A 20,996-nucleotide genomic window follows, 5' to 3' on the forward strand; every position below is an offset into this window, starting at 1 on the left:
GCGCTCTGCGCAGGCGCGGAGGCGCGCGGGGTGGTCGCGCGGGAGCCGTGGGGGGGGGGGGGGGGGGGGGGTTAACCGAGGGGGCGGAACTTCCGGTCGCTCACTTCCGGCCGTGGCGCCGCGGCGGACGGTGTGGCAGCGCCGCTCCGCTCGGCCCGGCCCGGCCCGGCCCGGCCCGGTTCGGTTGGCTCGGCCCCGCCCCCCCCTCCCCTATGCAGCGCCGCGACGACCCCGCCGCCCGCATGGGCCGGGGCCCGGGGCCCGGTGGAGGCGGTGGAGGAGCCCGGCAAGGCTCAGCCCCACCGCGGCGGCCGCCCCGGGGAGGGGGAGGCCGCGGGGCCGGCTCCGGGGCGCAGCCGCCGCCGCCGCTGCTCCCGCCCAGCGCTGCGGGCACGGCCTCGGCCGCTCAGGGCCCCGCTGCTGCTTCCTCCACCACCACCGCCGCCTCCTCCTCATCCTCCTCTTCCTCCTCCGGTGCCGGTGCCCCCACCCCGCTGCTGCCCGGTTCCGGCGGGAAGCTGGAGCCCGAGAACAAATACCTGCCCGAGCTGATGGCCGAGAAGGACAGCCTCGACCCGTCCTTCACGCACGCCATGCAGCTCCTCACCGCAGGTACCGGGGCCGGCCGGGGACCCCCGGCAATGAACGGGGTGCGGGGGGGGGGGGAGGCCGGGCAGGTCCCGGGGGGGGGTGGGGGGCGGCGGGGCCGTTGTGCAGCCCCCCAGAGGCATGGGTTGGAGCAGCCCGGTGCTGAGGGGCAGCCCCCGGTTCACCGGGGTGGGTCGAGCCCCCGGAGCCGGTGGGGGGGGATGAGGGGGGGGTTTAGAGCGCGACGGGGCCGGCCCTTCGCTTCCACCCGGGGGGAGAGGGGTCCCAGGAGGATGGGGACAGCGGGGATCTGCACGGAGCCGCTGCCTGAGTCCCTGCGGGGTGCGAGCCCGCTGATTTTCCCCTCGGGTGCTGTGGGTTAGGGCTCGTTTCGTGCTCGCCATGAGCCGGGTTAGGGGCTGGCAATGGCAGCCTTTGTTCTGCGCCCAGACCAGCCTTCGCCTTCTCCTTCCCCGTCGCTGTCCAATCGCCTGCCAGCTCGGATTTCTGCCTATCTGCACGGTGCAGCTGCTGCTCCCGCACTCGGTGGCCCTATCGGGTAGGCTCAGCTGCCTCCAGACCCCGCAGACAGCTTAAAAAGGGGATCGGGTGCCAGCATTCGGTGCCCCTCGGTGCTTACCGTGTGCTGGGAGGCACCGGCACGAGGACAGACGCAGGTTCAGCCTGCAGATGCTCAGCTCCCTGGTGTTTATTGTTCTGCTTTGGAATGGGCTCGTTCAGGGCTTTAAAACGTTGGATGCTGCCGTAGTCATCGCAGCACGAGGGGCTTTCCTAGCTCCTCCTGTGGCATGGGGAATAATTCCTCACAAGTGCCCCCTCCCTTTGTGCAAGTAACCGAGGTGTGTCAGCATGAGGAACCTGGCATCGATTGTGGACATCTCGATCTAAACCCATCAGTCCTGTAAGCTGATTTGCCATCAGTTTAAGGTTTTTCATTAATAAACCCCCTCCACCAGCTGATGCTCGGTGATAATGCCCCCAGCACAGCCGGAGGGGTTTGCTGATTCCTGCACAAAGAGCAGTGCTCGGCCCCGTAGCAAAGCTTCCCTCAGAGAGAGGTGTAACCAGGATTTACGAGGGGGTTTTCATTAATTTAAAATGTGCTGAGAGCAGACTGCTGCCTTGTGAGACCTAACACTGAGCACTGGAAGAGCTCCAGATGCTTCCTGCCTGCTTTGGGTGTTTGGATATTGCTGGCCTTTAGGAGCATCCAGCAGCAGTCCGCGTTCAGGGCAATCAGAGCGAGAAGCTGGTGGAAGAAAAGCTGAAATAAACCCGAGCTTTTAGGCAAGTGCCTCGTTGTGCAGAGGACCGGCTGCTCCCTGGGTTGCTCACAATTCCTCTACTGCCGTGGCAGCCTCTGGGGCTGTCCCGCTGGAGGAGCTGCTCTGGAATTTAGGTCTGGGCCAGAGCTTGTAGTGCGTACGTGTAGCACAACTTGAGCAAAGTGATTTTCAGACAAACACACCCAAAAAAAAGGCTGGTTGCTGACTGACAGCCACCCTCCTGCCCCAGCCCCTTCTCAGGAAGGCAGGCTGCTGGTGCTGCCTGCTCTCGGGAGGGAGAACCCCGCGGGTCTGCGCTGACACCAAGCCTTCCCGTGTAAAAACAGCGTCTGAAAGCAGGCTGAAACACTTCTGGAGTTGTAAAACTGGGTTCTCGTGTTAATCAACGCGCAGCAGAGCAGGGGCAGCGCGAGGAGCCCTCAGCAGGACCCCCTGCTGCCTGCCTGCCTCGTGCCAGCTTCATTTCATCTCTTCCTAGCAGGAGAAGAGGCTGCACGGGCCGGGCAGGCAGTGGCTGTGATGCCAAGGACCCAGCAGGAGGATTTAGAGGTGGGCTGAGGCCACGGGGCAGTGAGGAGCTGTACGAAACCCCCAGCATCCAGCTGGGCAGGGCTCTGTCCGCGTGCAGTTGGGGATGGAGATGATTTTTATCAATCTCTGTGTTTCCAAGTGTGTACCCAGCCCCACGAGGAGCTGTGAGTGCTGCCTCAGACCCGTGCCCGATGTCCTGAGCCGAGCCACGTGCCTCATTTCTCAATGCTCGTCCTGCTGAGCCCCGCTGGGTGCTGCCACGGCCGGGATTCTGCCTCCCTGGGAGCCTCCGCTGCCTGTGCCATCTCTCCCAGCTCTCCTCCTGCCTCACACTTCGGTGTTTCTCCTCCTTGTGCCCCTTCTCCCTGTGCTGCCTGGCCCTGGGAGATCAGACCCGCTAGGGAGCAGCATCATAGAGGTGGGGCCCTGCCCTCTTCCAGAGGCTCCCACCCCAAAACTCTTCATTTTCTTTCCTTTGGGGCCACGGGGTCAGCACCACCACGCCGTGAAGGTGATGCCCTCAGCGTTAGGGCTGGACAGGAGCTGTCCCTGCTCGCAGAGCCCCGTTGTGCTGCGGGGCAGTGCTGAGGACGTTTGGGCTGAGAGCAGGAGGAGCGCTGCGGCTGCTCGGCCTCCTCCTTGCGCAGCAGCGGCGTTACCAACCCCCTTTGCCTACCCCTTAGGATTTCTACCGAGACAATGCAATCACTGCCCCCCAACGAAGGCCTGGGAACCACTGCCACGCATGCCGCCAGCCTGCTGACATTCCCCGTGGCCAGAAGGTAACCTTCTGCTGCGCCTCTCACCCGGCTTCCTAAATCCAGCACCGCAATCAGGCGTGCTTAACTCCTCGAGGCATACGTACACTCCTCCTTGGGCTCAGTTCCTCCAGCACTGCTCCGTGCCGCGCAGCTCGTGCCAGGATGCGTTTGGGTGATGCTGGAGCAACACACGGGACACCTTGTGCGTGTCTTTGGTCCCTGCTGGCAGCTTTGGAGCACGTTCGGAGGTGCCAGGTGCTGTGCTGACCGAGAGCTCCAGGAGCAATTCCTCTGGGCCTGGATTTTTTTTTTTAATCCCTCATATTTTGGGTTTCCCTTGAAGAGTTAGCACTAGTGGATGTTTAAGGGTTTGCTGCCTGCCCAGCCCGGGTCCCAGATGTTGCTGCTGCTCTTGCACAAGGCAGAATGGGTTTTGCTGTGTGGTTGTTGTGAATTGGGGTTCGCTGGTGTCAGGGGCTGACGTCTGATCCCGCTGGGTTCCTGCGAGGTCGTAGAAGGGTGTTTTAATTCTTGGTGTGTGCATAGGAAGTGCTTCGTGTTAACACGCAGGGTGCTTTTCCATAAATACTGCTATTGGAGAGGTGATCTCATTTCTATTACAGGATCGAAAGCTGCACTTAATCAATGACGAGGCCGCCAGTGCAATCCTTAGATTCCAAAGCTTGATTCCCTGACGTGTTTTCATTGCTAAAATTTTAAAACCTGTGTATAAAACTAACCAAGGCAGCCATCTCCTTTGTCTGTTCTACACATTTGACAGCATTTGAACTCCGGTTTTGTTATGTTTGTGTACTGCCCTCAAAGTCATTTCTTTGTAAAGGAAAAACCCAAGCCCTTTTTTCAAAGCTGATTATATCCAGCAATTTTCTTAAACCGAGGAGTCATGGTAACAGCTTTGTAAGGGATCCAAGGCGCTGTTGCAAGTAGGAATAAGAAAAATTAGGCCTTTTTCACAATTATGCAACGTGATACCAAGATCCATATTTAGATCTCTAAACTCAAAACCAGTTTGGGTGAGGGTGCCCCCGACCAAAAAGTTAAATCCTGATCCTTCAGCGTGGTCCCTGAGGGCTCCTTGGTTGCACGTCCAGCTCAGCCCCTGGGCTGTGCCTGCCCGGGCAGGGGTGTGATGGCAAACCCAGCGCTCCTATTTCTGTTCCCGTTATATGGGGGTGCAGCTGGGTGGCTGGCATGCCCAGAATCTGCTCTGCCAGTCTTCCAAAGCCCTAAACACAAAGGCTCGGTGTCAGGCTCACCGTTTGTGGCACGGGCAGAGATGGCAAGCTGCTGCTGCTGCTGCTGCCCTCCTTAACGCCCAGCGAGCAGCCTGCAGCTCTGATCAGTTCCGTGTGTGAGCTTGTGAAAGTGTCTCTCTCTTCCCCCCCGAGACGTGAGGAGTTGTATCTAGAGCACTTTCGGCTCGGCAGAGGTATTTATAGTTCTCGTGTTTGCTGCTGAAATGACGCCGGTTGGCTTTTAAGCGAGGGCCCTTACTCACTGAGTATCTAAGTAGTAATTCGGGGTGGCCGTGCGTGGTGCACCCGGGTGCTGGGGTTGGACCAAAAGGTGCCTGGGGGCTCTTCTCTTTTGGGGTGGCTGTCACCCGGCACCTCTCAGTGAAAGTGTAACCTCCAGCCAGATTGAGGAGGTGTTGAGCACTAGTTCCTAACTGCCTGCCTTAACGACTGCTGCCAGCAGGTAATTGGGACTTTCCCGCAGATCCCCCCGGGCTGCAGGGTGCCCACGGTTCATTCAGGCTGCTTCAGATCTTCCAAGACTCCGTAACTCCGTGTGCAATTACACCACAATGGCTTTGACAGAGAAAAACTCGTCCTTACACTGCTCAAATCGAGTTAGGGACTTGTGATACCCACGGCTGGTGTGCCTGAGGCTTACACCAGGTGATCAATTACCCGGGTGATAAAGGTGCACACATGTAACCAAGTTTGTAAGAATTTAGAAAACCAGCCCAAACTCGAGGCTGTCACTAATTGGGGCTTGTTTATTGGGAATGTCCTCAACTTAGCAGAAATTCAGCATCAACGTGTGCTGAGACCGCTGTTTAAATTACAGCTGCAGCTAGCACATCAGCTGGAGTGACTCAACCTGCCTGCTTTGCTGAGGGCTGCTGCCTTAAAGCAGAGGTGTGCAGCGGGGCTGGGCCCCCCGAGGTTTAGGAGCCTGCAGGTGGGAGCTGTGCAGGCACGAATTTGGGAACTGAGAGGGAACGGCACAGCAGAAGTGATCGCAGAGCTGTGCTTACAGCGTCCCTCTGAACCCACGAAGCCCTTGCAGGGCACGCTGCTGTCCTCGTTATTGTTCATTGTCCTGGTTTTGGCCTTCTGCAATCCCTAGCTGTGAAGGGAGGAGGAGAGGAGTGGGGCTAGCACTGAGGATGTCCTGTCTGCCCAGGTTCCAGTAGTGCAAATGAACCCAATAAATGTCGGTGTCTTGACAGAGAATGAGGGTGGTGTGTCCTGTTACAATTCCAACTGGAAAATGATGCTTGTTTGAGGAATATAAGCAGCCCTATTTTTATCTTGTTTAGAAATTGAAAAAATTCAGAAGGGTGAAACAACAAAGAAGGATGAGGAAGAGAACTACCTGGATTTATTTTCTCACAAGAATATGAAACTGAAAGAACGAGTTCTGATACCTGTCAAACAGTACCCCAAGGTGAGGGCCAGAAAATAGCTTACTGAATCTCTGTGATTTGCTTATTTTCTGTGGATTTTATGGCTGAATGTTAGAGATAGCAGCTGTCAAAGTGTCAGCAGGAGTTACGCCAGTGTGCCGCTGGAATCGCTACAGAATTTGTCCTATGCAAGCTTGCAGGATCTTATTTCTAATACATTGCATTTCCAGCATGTCTCGGGATAAAGCTAAATGGTGATGTGTAGTTGTGATCTTCCATTGCTGGAACAGACTTCCATGCGTAGAGCTCTGTTTTACAGCTAAGACCACATTTAACTCCTAAGGCTTGCTGCCTGTAAAGCCACTGGAGAGTAGCAGTTAGAATTAAACATTTTACGTGAGTTAATTTAGCTCTTTTCTGGTGGAGCATTTTTTCATTGAAAGAATGTTCTGGAATTTAAGTTTTCCTGTGCGTTTTTTGGTCTGATTTTTTTTTTTTTGTGAGATTAAGAGAAAGCGGCGTGACTAAACTTCTTGTAAGCCAGCGTAACATTGACAGAAGTTCTTGTTAATGTTACTGAGTTCGGGAGTTAAACAACTTCTTTTTGTATTTCCAGTTCAATTTTGTTGGAAAGATTTTGGGACCTCAAGGCAACACCATCAAGAGACTTCAGGAAGAAACTGGTGCTAAGATATCCGTGCTTGGCAAGGGTTCGATGCGAGATAAAGCAAAGGTAAGGGCACCCCCTTGAAGCCATAGACATCCGTTATGCCTTGCACATCGCTGTGAAAAGCAGAGGTTCTCAAAGTATTTTATAGATGGAAATTCAAAAGCGAAGGCAATAGGAGGTCACCTTTCTGAAAATGTTCTGTGCTTGTTGGGAGCAATCCTGGCTGGGGGAGAAGTGTGATGCATGTGTTCTTTGTAAGCAGTGCTTGCAGAAACCAGTCATCTTTGTGATATACTGTACCTCCAGTGTGGAGGTAGCTTATATGAAAGGTGAAGTGCAAGGTCCTTCAAGTAAGAACCAATTCTAGCTACTCCTTGAAAAGTCATTTGCTAAAGGAATATGTTTTCCCTCTGGGGGAAAAAACAAAAAACATTTCCCTCTTCCAGATGTCCCCTCTGAAATCTGTACATTTTCACGGTTCACTGAAGACGCTGGAGCAGTCTGTTCCTGGTAATCTTCAGTGAATCACAAAGTGCCGGGAGGTTTTTTGAGCAGAAAAAAATGGAAATGTTTTTTTCTTCCTGCTTGCTCCTAAAATTGAGCTAACAAACAATGGGGCTTTAACTGAATTCAGCTTTTACTTTAGCAGACTGAGAAGCTTGTATGCTTCTAGCTTGCTTACAGCTTCTTAAAACCAGCTGAATAACACAGGTATCAAAGAGCAGCGTTAGAGCAGGCGTGTTTGAGGCATTGAGCTTCACTGTCCCTGTAAAGAGCTGCTTAGGCAGACAGGTGGTGTAGAACAGGAAGAACATCGCTTCCCTGTGCTTAATCTTCTGGAAAAAAAGCTGCTGGCTTCACTGCGTTTAACACAGATACCGTAGGCACCTGAAAAGGCTGCTATAAAAAGCTGGAAGGTACAGACTTGCAGGCTGCTTGTGGCTTTTTTGTAAAACTGTATTGATGTGCATAGGAGGTTACAATAATCCAGGAACCAGCATGGCTAAAATGATTTTATGGACATTACCTGCTAAGGCTTAGGAAACGGGAAAAGTAGTTTTGCTGCTTCTTACTTAGTTTAGGACTCTCTAATATGCTTTGTTTTAGGAGGAAGAACTACGTAAAGGGGGAGATCCTAAATATGCCCATCTAAATATGGATTTGCATGTCTTCATTGAAGTTTTTGGACCCCCTTGTGAAGCGTATGCTCTGATGGCTCATGCCATGGAAGAGGTCAAGAAGTTCCTTGTCCCAGTATGTATGCTGATGCTCTTTTTGTATTGAAGGGTGAAGATGGGTTAAGGTTTGCTCGGTGTAAGGCCTGTGGTACAGGAAAGGTGTAACGAGGAAGCCTGGAGTAGTACGAGTAGTAAGTGTGTGTGTTGCAGCTTAAGATGGCCACATTAATCTTGCATGAGGTCATGTATTAATCCCCTAATCATAATTAGAAGGAAGTACACCTTCAGGGCAATTGCATGGGAAACTCGGAGTGGGTATTTCTTTCCCGGTTTTAGATGTGGACACGGGTGGGTGGAGAGCTCGTCTAGCTCCCTGTTCAGATTTAGCAGGCGAATAATTTTGTCTGGATCTGGCATGGAAGAGCCTTCTTGGATGGGTTCCTCTGATTTGGAACTGGGGCATCAAAATCTGCCTAGAAAACTGTACAGGTCAGATCAGGAACTCTGTGCACAGAGGTGCTTGCTCTGCTCTGGAGGACGATGTGAGGATGAGGAGGGTGACTGCCTGGGACCCTGGTAGTGGTACTTAGCGCTGTGATTAGTTTCCGAGACACCCCCGAGTCAATATTTCTGCTGCTTTTAAATGGGTATGATGTGAAGGAACCTCCTTTTGCCTGTCAGGCATTTATGCAGATGACATTTGTTGTCTTTTGGGGGCTGTCTTCTACTGGTGAAGCTTGTAAGACCTTCATGTTCAGCATCGTGGGTTTTGTGCCAGTGTGCAACACGACAAAGCTGAGCGTTGCCTCTGAGAACCAAGGTACCTGAAGAAGATATTAAAATCACAGCACTGCTCACTAAATTAGGAAGAAAACAAAATGGGAAGGAAGCACGCAGTGCTGCTGGCTTCTGGCTAGCTCAGCCTGTAAGTGAGAGCCGTGGCAGGCAGGGAGCTGAGCAGAGCTCAGTGCCGTGTGGCTGAGCTCAGGGGTGCCTCGGGGTCAAGGGGCAGGTGGAACTCGAGAGCTGCAGGGAAGTGTGGAAAAGCATTCGGTTACTGAGTGGTTTCCATGAGTCTGACACGGAGAGGAGGAGAGATTGCTGTGTGAAGTGCCTCTGAAGGAAAGGGGTCATCTTCAAGGAGCCCCTGGGATGTACAAACCCTCGGCTCGCCGAAGCGAGCGTGCAGCCTTGCTATTTAAAGTGTCTTATCTAGCGCTGCCTTCAAACAATGTGTTAAACTCGTGAAAATTGGCAGAGAAGCCACAAAGGAAGGCAGCAGGGTTGTGAAGACACATCTGGTAGGAGGCTTCTCGCTTTGTGGAGTTGCCATGGCAGCATGAGGGTCCCCTCTGATGAGACCGGCGGCGCGAGGCCGGGCCTGCGTGTGTGCTCGGGGAGGGGTGGGCAGCAAAGACCCCCACGGGTCAGCAGGGACTGGCACCGAATCCTCGAGCTCCATCCCCTGGGGTGATAAAAATGCACGGAGCAGAAGCATACTGCGTTGGTGAGGCAGTGAGGAGACAGCCTGCTTGCAAATTGGCATTTACTGCTCGTCAGGCTGCATCCTCTCCTGCTCCCTGGTGTGTCAGTGTGTTTTACGTTACGTGGGCTCGCTGCCAGCCACCTGCCTTTAAATGGCAGTTGAAAGATGCTCGAGGTGAGATACATCTTGCCTGACCTCTGAGCCCTCCAACATTTGCAAATAAATCTTGCCAACATCCCTGGGATGCCTCCAGACCTCCTGTGAGCAAGGTCCTCTGCCCAGGGAGCAGCTGCCGTGCGCGGTGCAGCTCCTGGACATCAGTGGAGAGGGCTCCTCCTGGCTGGTTTGGAGAAAGCTGGCAGCCGTGTGCTGCTGCCAGCTGGGAAGATCCCAGTAAAAGTCACCAGCAGGTTTTAATTCGGGACTATTAGGCCATTTTTGTTCCAGCGTGGTAGCCTGCGATGTCCTGGAGCAGGGACTGTCTAGTTAGCTGCTCTTTGGAGTTGACTGTCTTCCCTCTTTAGGATATGATGGATGATATCTGTCAGGAGCAATTCTTGGAGCTCTCCTATCTGAATGGTGTGCCAGAGCCAACTCGCGGCCGAGGAGTCCCTGTGCGGGGAAGGGGAGCAGCTCCGCCACCACCTCCGCCTGTGCCAAGGTACCGATCCCAGAACGTGGATCTGGAAATGCTGCGTCTTGCTCGGAGCGGTGCTCCAAGATCAGGTCGAGCTGCTTATTCGCGTACATCAGCCGTTAGCTTTGATCTTGGCTTTTGACCAAGGCTTTCTAGCTTTGTTCTGCAGGCTTGCTTGAGCAAGCTGACATCAAATATTTGATATGTGCTGAGTTGTAATCCAGCTCAATGGATGTCTTGTCTTGTTTTTTGGTGCCTGAAATTAGAAGCTTCATAAAGTAACCCTTCAAAAATTGAAAAGAATAGGTAGAAAATCATTTTTTTTAATGGTCTGCAAAATCATGTATAGATGTTTTGTATTTGCTTCTGCAACCTGCAGCAGAATAGGCACTTTCAGTTTAAACTGACCTTCCTTTGAAAGTCACAGCATAGCATTACTCTGTCACTGCTGTCAAGGGATTGGGATAAATTGGCGATAAAGCTCTGTTGCTGTAGTTCTGGCTTCACTACATATTTCACAGGGGAAAGCCTTTGCTTCATCTGACTGTTTATCCCAGAAGTGTCCCTGCTTATCTCATCAGTGATCTTTACAGTCCTGGAGGCATGGCAGTCTGTGCTGATCAGTGACAGAGGGTTGTTTAAAACCAACTCTGAGAAATGACTTGGCAGAAGTTCTGCATCAGATTCATTTCTACATCTGCATAACATGTAATGCAGTCCGGTTCCACCCCATTTTTCAGTCCATGCAATGCAGGATTAATTCCCGTGCTTTCTTTTGTGACAAACAATCCATAGCTTAGAGAACAGTAACTGGATTTCTTTATCAAGCTGTTGTGTTTTAAGGGAGGCGTAAGAAGCGCGTGCACTGCCCTCGGTGTTCAGCACGTGAGCGATGCAGTGACAGCTCTTCAGTCATCTCTGTCTCCTTCCAGGGGCCGTGGTGTTGGGCCTCCTCCTCCTCCTCCTCGGGGGGCCCTGGTGCGAGGAGCCCCGGTGCGGGGTGCCATTGCCAGGGGAGCTGCTGTAGCCCGCGGAGTGCCTCCCCCCCCGGCGGTGCGGGGGGCTCCTGCACCCAGAGCACGTGCAGCCGGCATTCAGAGGATACCGCTCCCTCCTCCTCCTGCACCAGAAACCTACGAGGAATATGTAAGAAACTGTCTACTTCTCTTCTTTATTCCAGCTAGGAGGTTGTTTATTAGATATTTAACATCCTTTAAATGCAGGCTACCAACACAGAAGCTTGCATTGATGAAGTGAGCCCTAGTGCAGACGCAGAATGCTGCTGGTGACGTGCTCTACCTGTTCAATCTTCAAAAGAGGGGTCTGCTAGTATCATGAATTCGGGTGAAGGGGTTACCATAAAAATGAAATGTGCCCAGGTCTGAACTTTGGCATAACTATCACTGCACGTTGGATAAACTGCATTGCCTTTTCTGCAAGAGATTTCTTTAAACAGGGAGCACCAACGCTTTTCTGCAGCCCATAAAATCCTTCAAGTAAATTGTGAATGAGCATAATGAGGTTTCTGGTCATATACCCAAGCACCACCCTCTTGCCAAGCTTATCTTAGCATCTTTGCTCTTGATATTCTAAATGGAAAACAAGAACGCTGCTTTTTGATGCACAGCAGCATTTGGGGGAACAGACATAAATATGGCAACTTCTGAAAATTCAGCTTCTCCTCCCAGTAAAGCTTCTGAAGCCAGTCATAATAGATGGGTTGTTGTCTACCTGTAAATCTGGTTAGCACAGAGTCCTCATGACACACGAGGACTTGTACTGCAGACAGCTGCAGCCTTGGACATGTAAATAACTCTCAGATGCACTGTAAATATTAGCGTGGTTCATTCCTTGCAAGCCACAGGCAGTTTGTAGCTGCCCACGTGTTCTGTGATGGAGCCCCCTTTGCTGTGGCAGGCAGGGACTCAGAGGCTTCTCTGAAAACTGCTGCAGCCTCAATTCACTTCTGCCACTACCCTCGGTCAGTCATTAACCTTCCTTCTTTCTGTTAATGCCATTTGTCATCCTCCATTCCAGGGCTATGATGATGCCTATGCAGACCAGAGCTATGAGGGGTACGAAGGGTACTACAGCCAGGGCCAAGGGTAAGTCTCCTGTCTTACTGAGAACGTTGTGCATGATGGCTTTTTCTTTTCTTTTAAGGGAATGGTACCGCTTGTTTCTGAGTTTGAGCTGTAGGGAAAGTGCCCTGTTCTGCTGTAATCCAGGAGATCCTGGGAAATAGCTTTGGGAGTGGCCCAGTGTTCTTGAGAAATGTGTAAAAGCAGCGAACACACAACCACAGCCGTGAGCAACGTCGGGCATCTTTGCTGTTCCAGTGTTTGTGCGAGTTGTGTCAGGTTAGAGTACAATTTCAGAGCTGTGTGTAACCAACGTAATTACTCTTCCAGGGACACAGAATACTATGATTATGGACACGGGGAGGCACAGGAAACCTATGAAGCTTATGGTATGTCTGGGGATACTGTTCTCTTGCAGGGAAGGGGCTGCACGTAGCTGGGAATGTTGCAGTCGATCAGCTGTTTTCCAGTGCCACTCCACGCCCTGAGCAGAAATTTCTGATGCTGAGAGCCTCAGGCAGTTTTCATGGCAGAATATTTATACCCTACAGATTATCCAGGTCTGAACAACTGAAGGCATTCTGTGGTTTTCAGATTCTTATCTAGCTCAATTGTCTCAAAGGTGATGAAAACTTCCATTTTTAAATATGGAAGTATCTTTTAATTTCCTTGTCGCTTTAAAGTATTTTAAGAGCTATGGATTTCCACCCACAGCACTACTTTTGCTGCAGTCTGGTTTCATGGATTATATTTTGTTGAGCTGCATGAGTGCATGGCTCCATCTGCTTCCTTATCCTCAAAAACCTTCCAGCTGACACCGACTCTGTGCTACACAATTTGCTTGAAAAATGGATTTAAATGTCGTTTTAAGGCCTCCCTTCGATTAGGTAGAACGATCTTGGTCAATATGACTAGGAAGCAGTTTATGAAGTCTGGCTAATTTAAATTACCTGAGGCTACCAACGTAGGCTGGACTGAGGAGTGTGGAGGACTGATTTGGCCACAGCTGAGTAAATCACCCACTGCTGAAAGCCACAGGCCTTACATGTGAGGTGCTGGCAAGAAAGCATTGGGTGACTGCATAGTGTTTTGTTTTTTTTTAAGCTAGTTCAGTTATCCCAGCTCATGAATGACATCTGCATGTGGCAATGAGTAAGATTCTCTTTCTCTGGAAGCAAGCTGAAATGTAAACAGTTACACAAGCCCCACAGCGAGCTGCTTAGCGGCATGGAAATGCGCCGTGTTGAAAGCAGTCCCTGCAGCAGAGCATCCATGCCTGAAGGTGTGAGTGAACCCAGACGATAATGACCGACCTGGAGGGGCTTCTGGGGAGACAGGGAATCCCTCGCCCTGGTTGTGGCATCTCCTGCTCCCAGGGAGCAGCGACAGACCTGCCTCTGGGTGTGCTCCGGGCTTAAGCTGTGAGTGCAAATTCAGGTTCCTAATCAGGGCTGCTCTTCCAGGCAAGGATGAATTTGAATAGACAGCTGCTGTCAGTAATGGTGGGTATCTTTCGTGCCTCTGTGCAGAATGGCTCTTAAATGGCTTGGGTTGTTGCCTGTGTTAGTCACGCAGCACAAAGAGGCTTTTGTGCCTCCTGCTTGGTAGGAGAGCAGTGTTGTTGTCTGGGGTAGGAAGGCCAAAATGCTCATTGTACACTTGGCATGAAGTTGCCACAGTTAATCTGTTTATCCACAGTAATTTCCTTTGGTTTCGGCTTTCACGAAAACAAAATTAGAAGAATAAATTGTTGAGCCGGGCTGGAGACGGTTTTGAGAAGATCAGGACGTGCTCCATGGCAGCAGGAGCAGCGCTCGGCCGTCCTCCGGGCTCTGGGCGCTCGCTCTCACCAACCGGGGCCGTGGAGGCAGCAGCAGGCATGGCAGTAGGAACCCTGCAGGCAAAACCCTTTGTGAAAGCTGCGTTTGGATGTCCGGGGCTTGAGCTAGCTCAGGGACAACAGGATGTGAACTTCACTCGCTTCAGTGGTTGCTGTATTTGTCGGAAGGGTTTTGGCCGTCCTGGGCGAGCAGGTGCAGCGCTCCCTGCAGCTGCAGATTTTCCCCATCATCCCAGTGCAGAAGGAGCAGTCGGAAGGCAGGCTGATGCCTGCACATTCCCTCGGATGTGCTGCTGTCTGAGGGCAGCGTGAGTCACGCACTGTTTTTGGCACGATTTCGGGGAGCTGCCTGGCTGGTGCATCACCAGGAGGAGCTCCCTACCTGTGGCCGTGTCCCCGCGCAGTCCCAGTGTCACGGCGCTGCTGGCTGCCCATCCCAGAGGGCTGCGCCTGCCCGGACCTTAGCAGAGGCAGGCTGGCTGCCAAAGCCACCCCGTGAATTGGCTGCAGCTCTGCTGAAATTAATTACTCGTAAAAGGCACCGGATTTATCCAAATCCGCGCTCAGCGGGGGTGCCGGGGCCGCGGGCTTCCCGGGGATCCCCGGCCGAGCGGCTTTTCCCAGAACTGGTCCAAAGCTGGGCTGCAAAAGAGAGGTTTTGTGGGGCCGGGGGGGTTGTGTAGGGGCTTTTCTCGTGCTTTACACTGCAGAGCAACTCATGTGGAGCCGAGGAGTGTTTGGGCTCAGGCTCCAAGAGGATCCTGCATCGGGAGCCAGGCGGTGCCACCCGTGCGCCCGGCCCCGAGCACGCCGCCAGCGCTGATTTCTCGCTCTCTTTTCTGCAGGCCAAGATGACTGGAATGGAACAAGGCCCTCCCTGAAGGCCCCACCAGCTCGGCCGGTGAAGGGGGCCTACAGAGAGCACCCATACGGACGTTACTAAAAACAAACATGAGGGAAAAATATCAGTTATGAGCAAACAGTTGTTACTGATTCTTGTATCTCCCAGGATTCCCGTTGCTTTACCCACACCAGACAAGTAATTGTCTAACTGTTTTTCTTCGTGGCCCTTTTTCTCCCACTCCATCCTCACCCTGCATTCTGGCTTCTGTACGTAGTATTTTAAAATGAGTTAAATAGACTTAGAGGACCGACTTTAATTTTTTTTTTAAGTGTGTAGATTGCTTCTCTTTCTTTGTTGTTTAGATAAACACAACTGTACCTTTTTTAATAAAAAAAAAAAAAGTTGAGTTAAAAATGTTAGTTTCAAAAGTGACATGCTTGCTTAGCAGTTATGAAATTAAGGTTTTGTTAACCTTTTAAGTTCGGTTTTAAGGAACCCATAAAAGTTGTAGTTGCAGAATCCCAAAGTAGGCTACATTTCAAAATTCAGGGCTGTTTTTAAGAATTAAAATCATAATGTAACGGTAGTAGTTGCCACCGTTTAAAAGTAACCTCAGATGTCAAACTTCACTTAAAAGCAGATTGCTGGTGAATCTTCAGTTTAAATTTTAATACGAAGGATCCTCAAGCAAATTAAATAGCATTTTTAAAGGTGATTGACTTAAAAGAAAAAATTAGGTTTGTAAAATTGACTTTTCTTATGTGGGTTTTGAAATCTAGCCCCGAACATGCGGTGTTGAGAGATGCTTGGGAAGCAGATTTTCCAGTGTAAAGGGGTTCTTAGCCTGGTTCGATATGAAGAACTTTTAAAACAAATTAAAGCATGGCTCTAATTGCCCGGGGTTTGATATTAGAAAACAGAGTACTAAGCGAGTAGGTTTGAACTCTGTAAAATTGCAGTTTTCTCATGTTTATAGGGTTTGGGGCAGATAATACAGTGCAAGTTTAAAACTGGCAAAACTGTCAGTGTTAGCAATCCCGTGGACTTGTTCAAGTGTATCTCAACACTAGCTCTGCATAAAAAGGGACACTGCAGCTGAAAAAAAAAATGAGGAAAAATTTCACGTTGTACATAGGTTAAAGTCCTAATTGGATTTGTACACTGTCCTCCCAACTCTGTTCTTGAAGATTAAATGCTACATGTGTAAGTCTGCCTAAATAGGTAGCTAAAACTTGTCAAAATGTCTGCCGCAGTTTGTCAATAAAGTTTAGTCCTTTTTTAATCAAAGTAAATGTGATGAATTGTCATTTTTTTTGGTTGAGCAGTAAAATAGCTATTATTTTTTTCAAATAATTTTAAATTAATGCTAAAGCTAATTGTCTTTTTAAAATATGGAGACATTCTAAAAATGGTGTTTTTTTGCAATTCTTACAAAAAGTTTATCGAGCTCACTAAATGAGCGTAATTAAAAAAAAGAAAAGAGGAAAAGACAAGAAAACTTGTTTTTCACCCCCTGGAAGTTCTTGAAAGCAGTTTGATCCTAGATTATTGCAGAAATCTGGCTGGAAAGTGTTCACTGAATTAAAGATTGAGGTTTCAGGTGGCCTCACGGAGCATGCCAGGCTCCAGGCTGAGTCTGAAATGGCTGGTGTAAATGTGACAAAACGAAGGCTGAGAGCTCCGAGGCTTAGCTGCCACCAGGAGGAGGAGGAAGCTTGCTTTTTGCTCACGTAAACTCCCCTATCCCACTGGGCTGGGATGCTGCCCTTCCTGCCTTAACTTGGAAAGCCACTTGCAAACATTGCCCCTCTTTGGGAAGGGTGCTGCAGCTGCTCCTCAAATCCTTCGGACAGGGTGTGTTATGTATTTGTGTACACATCAGCTGTCATCTTAAACTGCTGCTTAGAGATGTGGGAAGCAGTTTGCATTTCCCAATTGCGAGGTGAATCTGGCATTCTAGGGGGAGAGACTTAAACTGCTCGGGGGTGAAAAATAGAGCAGCAGGAAACAAACTGCTCGCAGCAGTGCATGACTGAGGGGAATACTTTAAAACAAAAAGTTGTATTTGTAGATTGTTATTAAAGTGCAAATAACCGAATTTTCAACAATGGTTTGGAGTCAGCTTTCAGGGCATAATGTCTTGCTTGATGAAAAGATCACCCTATGCCCCCCTTTTAAAGGAAAATTATCGCAGGAGAATCAGGATGTGTAAAGCTAACATGCATCGCAAAACCCAAAAGGTAACCTAAATGTCTGATTTTAATAGCACATTTCTCTTTTACATAAACCGTGACGGCAACTTGCATAAACTTTATTGAAACAGTTCTTCAAATGTTAATTTTAATGTAAAAATTTGAAAAAAAAAAATGTTTAAAATAAACATTTAAAAAAAAAACAACCACATGCTTCTGCATAAATTAGCGATAACTTTAATACTGTGCCCTTTGAAAACGCACTGTAATGTAATGTGGGCAAAAAGGAATCGGCGAGCTTAAATACCAAAAGATGTAAAATGAGAACGAATATAGATAGTCCTGCTACTGCCAAAACCAAAATTCTGCTCAGTTATTTAAAAATGTAAAAAAAATGATGGCCCTTTTTAGACCCTCGTATTGATACTTACCGTGACATGTTCCAAGCTCAGCTTAAGTTGCATGTTTTCCTTCCTGTGTAATTGCATGCAGGAATCTTTTCTTTTTGCTGTGTGCTTACGGTGAGGAGGCTCACAAATGTCTTCAATTTGCAGGAGTCAAGAGTGCATCGCTGCGACTCGCTGGGGGGACGCTGAGCAGGGGCAACACGCAGTGGGTGAGTTTCTCTGTTTATTTTTTGCAACCCCGCCGCAAGCTGCTAACATGTTCTGTGGGGGCGGCGGGGGCGGCACCATCTGAGCTGCTAAATCGGAGCCATTCCTCGCAGACCCACAAATAAAATTCCTCTCGAGAAAGGCCGGTTCCATGGCTGCCGCTCGCGCAGGGGTCACGGTGAGGGGGAGGCTTCAGTTGTGCACCTGCTTGCAGCTCTCCCACTGGGGTCCCGCGGAGAAGGAGGTTTTAAGTGGATTTGGGGAGAGGGGGAAACGTGGTGAGATGTATTTCTGGGAGCTGCTTCCCGACTGAGCTGCTGGCTTCCGTCTGAATGCTCTCAGCAGCAAGGTGGCGTTAAATTTGTTGTAACCTGTGAAACAGAGCAGCCTAGGGAACGGTTCGGGAGGAATTCCTGCAGGACCCTATAACACGTTAAATTTACGCACTGCAGGTAGCCCAATTAAACCTTGCTACTGCTGCCCCTTCCACGCTGCCGTGGCACAATCTGAAACGGGATCTGGCTGCTGTTCAACAGCTTTTAGTCCAGTATAGTAGAAAACTGCTGGGCTGGTGGTCCTCCACGCCTCCCCGGGATGCATCCAGCTCAGAGTGGGCACCCTGAGCCCTCGGTGGGGTGAGGAACCCCCCAGCACCTTTGGGAGCTGGTGCAGGTCAGCAGCCGTGGTGGCTGGGCTCCCTCTGGTGGCTGCTGTGGCTTCAGTGAGTTGCTTTCTCCAGTAAATACCTCAATAAATGCGTGCACACAAACCCAGTGGTGATTTTTGGGGAGCCAGACCCCCAGCATCACCCATCAGAGGAGCGACCTTGTGCTCCCAGGGCACGTCTCCCTGCAGCCCCAAGGCAGCAGCCCCAAGCGTTTCCTTTGGGGACGGCCGCTCCGTTTCCCTACAGATCACTGCGGGTCTGAGCTCCATAAATAAAAGAACAAAGGCACCAACCTTTGTGCTGCTCAAGTCTGATGACTTCAAAGACCACCGTGAGAAGCCCTGAGCGTAGGGTATAAGGACGAAAGTTTTTTTTTTATATGGAAATGTAAAGCTGCCAAATGAGCTTCTCTTAAGATTATTAGGATCAAGGAAATGGTAATATGTGGGAATGTTACAAGGGGGTGCAATTATCCTCAATTCTTGGACTTTAACTTGAAAATTGCTCCATAATTTTGTTAGGGGAAATCATAACGTGTCTGAATTTCTATGACCTGTTTGTGCAATGCGTCTTCACTCACAATGTAACTCCAGCATCGATTTATGTAGTGTTGTACCAATCTCTCCCATTTCTTTCTTAATAGGCACAGCTTTTATATCAAGTGGAAAAGATTTGATAGAGATCATCTGTTATGATGCAGTTTTTTACCAGTAGACGTGGATCTTGTGACACTGCCTTTGGAGTAATACAGTTTGTGTTGCATTCATTGCATGTTTATGTGAAAAATTGAATGTTATGGAGGAATGTAAATCATAATATATTGAAAATAACTGTATGTGCTAAAAATATTTCAAAAACATGCCCTGCATCAGATATCTTCCTCCCTCTCAAAGCATTACTACATCCAGATTTTAGCCTAGAGTCTGCAAAAGCTAATTTGAGATCCCAAAATAGCCATCAGCATCGGATGTGTCTCTCAGAGATGCTCTAATTAGCCAGACATTCCGGGGGTGCTGCAGGACTCACTGAAATACGTGAGGGGTAAGAGATTCCTCCGAGAGCTGAAGTCTGAGTCTCCCACGCAACCTCCCTCTGCGCTGACACCACCACTGGAGGGGGCATTCAGCTGGCTGGGGGCAGATGAGTGCAGGTGAGCTTTGGTCTCCTGCTTTGCCCAAAGATCTAATCCACATCTCGTTATTTGTAGGACGGTGGTAAAGGCCATAAACAATAAAAGTACAGTACAGTGAGATGCACGATGCAGTCACGTCTCCTCCTCCATGGAAGTATTTCCCAGCAGTGCTGCAGAGCACCCCCTGCTTCATACTATGCCCATTCCTTACCCCTAGTTTCAAGTTGATATTTAAATTCTTAAATAAAGCAAATGACGACGAGCTTTATTTTATAACTTTCTATTTTTTAACTTAAAGCACCGTGTTTTCAGGAAGGCTGAAAACCTTCCTTGATGTGGCCCTCTGTGAAAGCCCAAATTTGGCAAGTTGGGTCCAGCTTGGATGTCGGAGCCCAGCTGGATTCCCTATTTGGCTGTTAGAGCAGATGATTCTTTTTGTACGGAATGAGTTTTTAATTCTGAACGAGAGCATCTGCCACGGACAGAGCCAAGAAAAACAATTGAAACGTGCACATCTTCCCTTCCTCACCCCACACCGCTGCTCTCCTGAGGAGCACGTGGGCAGAGGGCGATCCCTGCAGCCTGTGCCAAACCTGAGCAGCCCTAAAGGAAACGGGACCAGCTGTGCCCTGGCTGCTGGGAGCTGCCGAGAACAGGAGGCGCTGCTCACACAGCTCCTCTCTGGGCTGCGAGGAGCCGAGTACATATGGTGCTTCTGGGGAGCAAGGCGAGGCTGAGGGAAATCCCGCTTTAATTGATAAAGCCGGAACATCCCGAAGGAGATGTTGGATACGAGCCCCACTTGTCAGCTTTGAGGGGGAGGAATTTCTGCAGGCTAGCTGGGGCCCGTGGGGAGCTGCCATCTCAAATGTAGATATTATTCCTCTTTGCTGCTCGGGAAGCTCGGTTCTGTGAGCGCAGTGCCGAAACCTTTGCTGCTGCTGCTCGGTTGAGCCTTGCACTGCTGCCGTGTGTTTCAGTCGAGATGTTTGCCTCCACCCTGCTCCTTTTGCAAAGCGGGATGGAGCTCGGAGGAGCTGGTGTCAGAGACAATAAAGGAGCACGGTTAAGATGCCGCTGCCTTTCCTGTGACTGGGAAGCAGGGAACGGCCAGAATTTGCTGGGAGCACTGGCGAGCACCGGGACCTCCTTCAGCTGCCCCAAAAGCAGCGTGGGGGCTGCGATGCTGGTTTCCAACTGGTGGCACTGATGCATCCTGCCTGATGGCGTTATGGCTCCGAACATGAGGCTGCACCCAGGATCCGCATGCCGTGGGGTTTGATGGCTCTGCACAGCACAGGTCCCAAACCCAGTAAGGAACAGAAGATGAGTCCTGAAAGTTCATTGCCTTCAGCAGCGGCTTTGCCTCCGGGCTAGGCAGGGGTGGCTCTCCCCATTGTGTAACGCTCCATCTGCACTGAGGCACCGAACGCCCACGAGCGGAGGAATTCGATGAACAACACAGCGAGCGGCGGGTGGAGATGGTGAAGGCTGATCAAGGTGAATCACGGCGTTAAAATAACTCGCAGGGGAAAGCGGCGCGCTCAGGGCTGCCATTTAGCAAGAAGCCTTGAGCAGGTGCTGGAAACAATTACTCATCCCTTACAATAAAGGCCTAACGCTGGCTTTTTTGGCTTTTTTTTTTTTTTTTGGTGTCGGGCTGGAGATGCAGAGCGGGGCTCAGCCCCCGGGGTGATGCTGGGGGGGGGGAGGGGGGGCACGGGGCGCTCGCATCCCCCCAGCAGAGCCTTGCTGGGCTGTGCACTTGGAGAACTGGGAGGAAAAAAGGAGAAGGCAGCCACCAGCCCCCCC

General features: G+C 50.5%; 1 protein-coding gene across 3 annotated transcripts; it reads left to right on the forward strand.

Moving 5' to 3' along the window:
• Nucleotides 1-37: 37 nt before the first annotated feature.
• KHDRBS1 (KH RNA binding domain containing, signal transduction associated 1) lies at nt 38-20,810 on the forward strand. 3 transcript variants are annotated; one of them, XR_011089380.1, is made up of 11 exons: nt 38-612; nt 5,757-5,884; nt 6,460-6,576; nt 7,621-7,767; nt 9,702-9,838; nt 10,747-10,960; nt 11,852-11,919; nt 12,226-12,284; nt 14,581-16,819; nt 17,326-17,387; nt 18,696-20,810. XR_011089380.1 is itself a non-coding variant. In XM_068658002.1 (9 exons), exons 1-9 carry the CDS (start codon nt 213-215, stop codon nt 14,676-14,678), a joined length of 1,368 nt encoding a protein of 455 aa, XP_068514103.1. In that variant the 5' UTR covers nt 38-212; the 3' UTR covers nt 14,679-20,810. The 3 variants fall into 3 exon arrangements, 1 of the variants encoding a protein (XP_068514103.1); XR_011089379.1 differs by having other exon boundaries at nt 14,581-17,387; XM_068658002.1 differs by having other exon boundaries at nt 14,581-20,810.
• The last annotated feature ends 186 nt before the right edge of the window (nt 20,811-20,996 follow it).

Source organism: Anas acuta, chromosome 21, assembly GCF_963932015.1.
Source record: "Anas acuta chromosome 21, bAnaAcu1.1, whole genome shotgun sequence".
In the NCBI taxonomy this organism is placed as follows: Eukaryota; Metazoa; Chordata; class Aves; order Anseriformes; family Anatidae; genus Anas; species Anas acuta.

Coding starts and splice junctions, on each gene's coding strand:
- KHDRBS1 (XM_068658002.1), top strand. CDS start 213: ATGCAGCGCCGCGACGACCCCGCCGCCCGCATGGGCCGGGGCCCGGGG. Junction 613..5,756: donor CATGCAGCTCCTCACCGCAG/GTACCGGGGCCG, acceptor TATCTTGTTTAG/AAATTGAAAAAATTCAGAAG. Junction 7,768..9,701: donor TCAAGAAGTTCCTTGTCCCA/GTATGTATGCTG, acceptor TTCCCTCTTTAG/GATATGATGGATGATATCTG.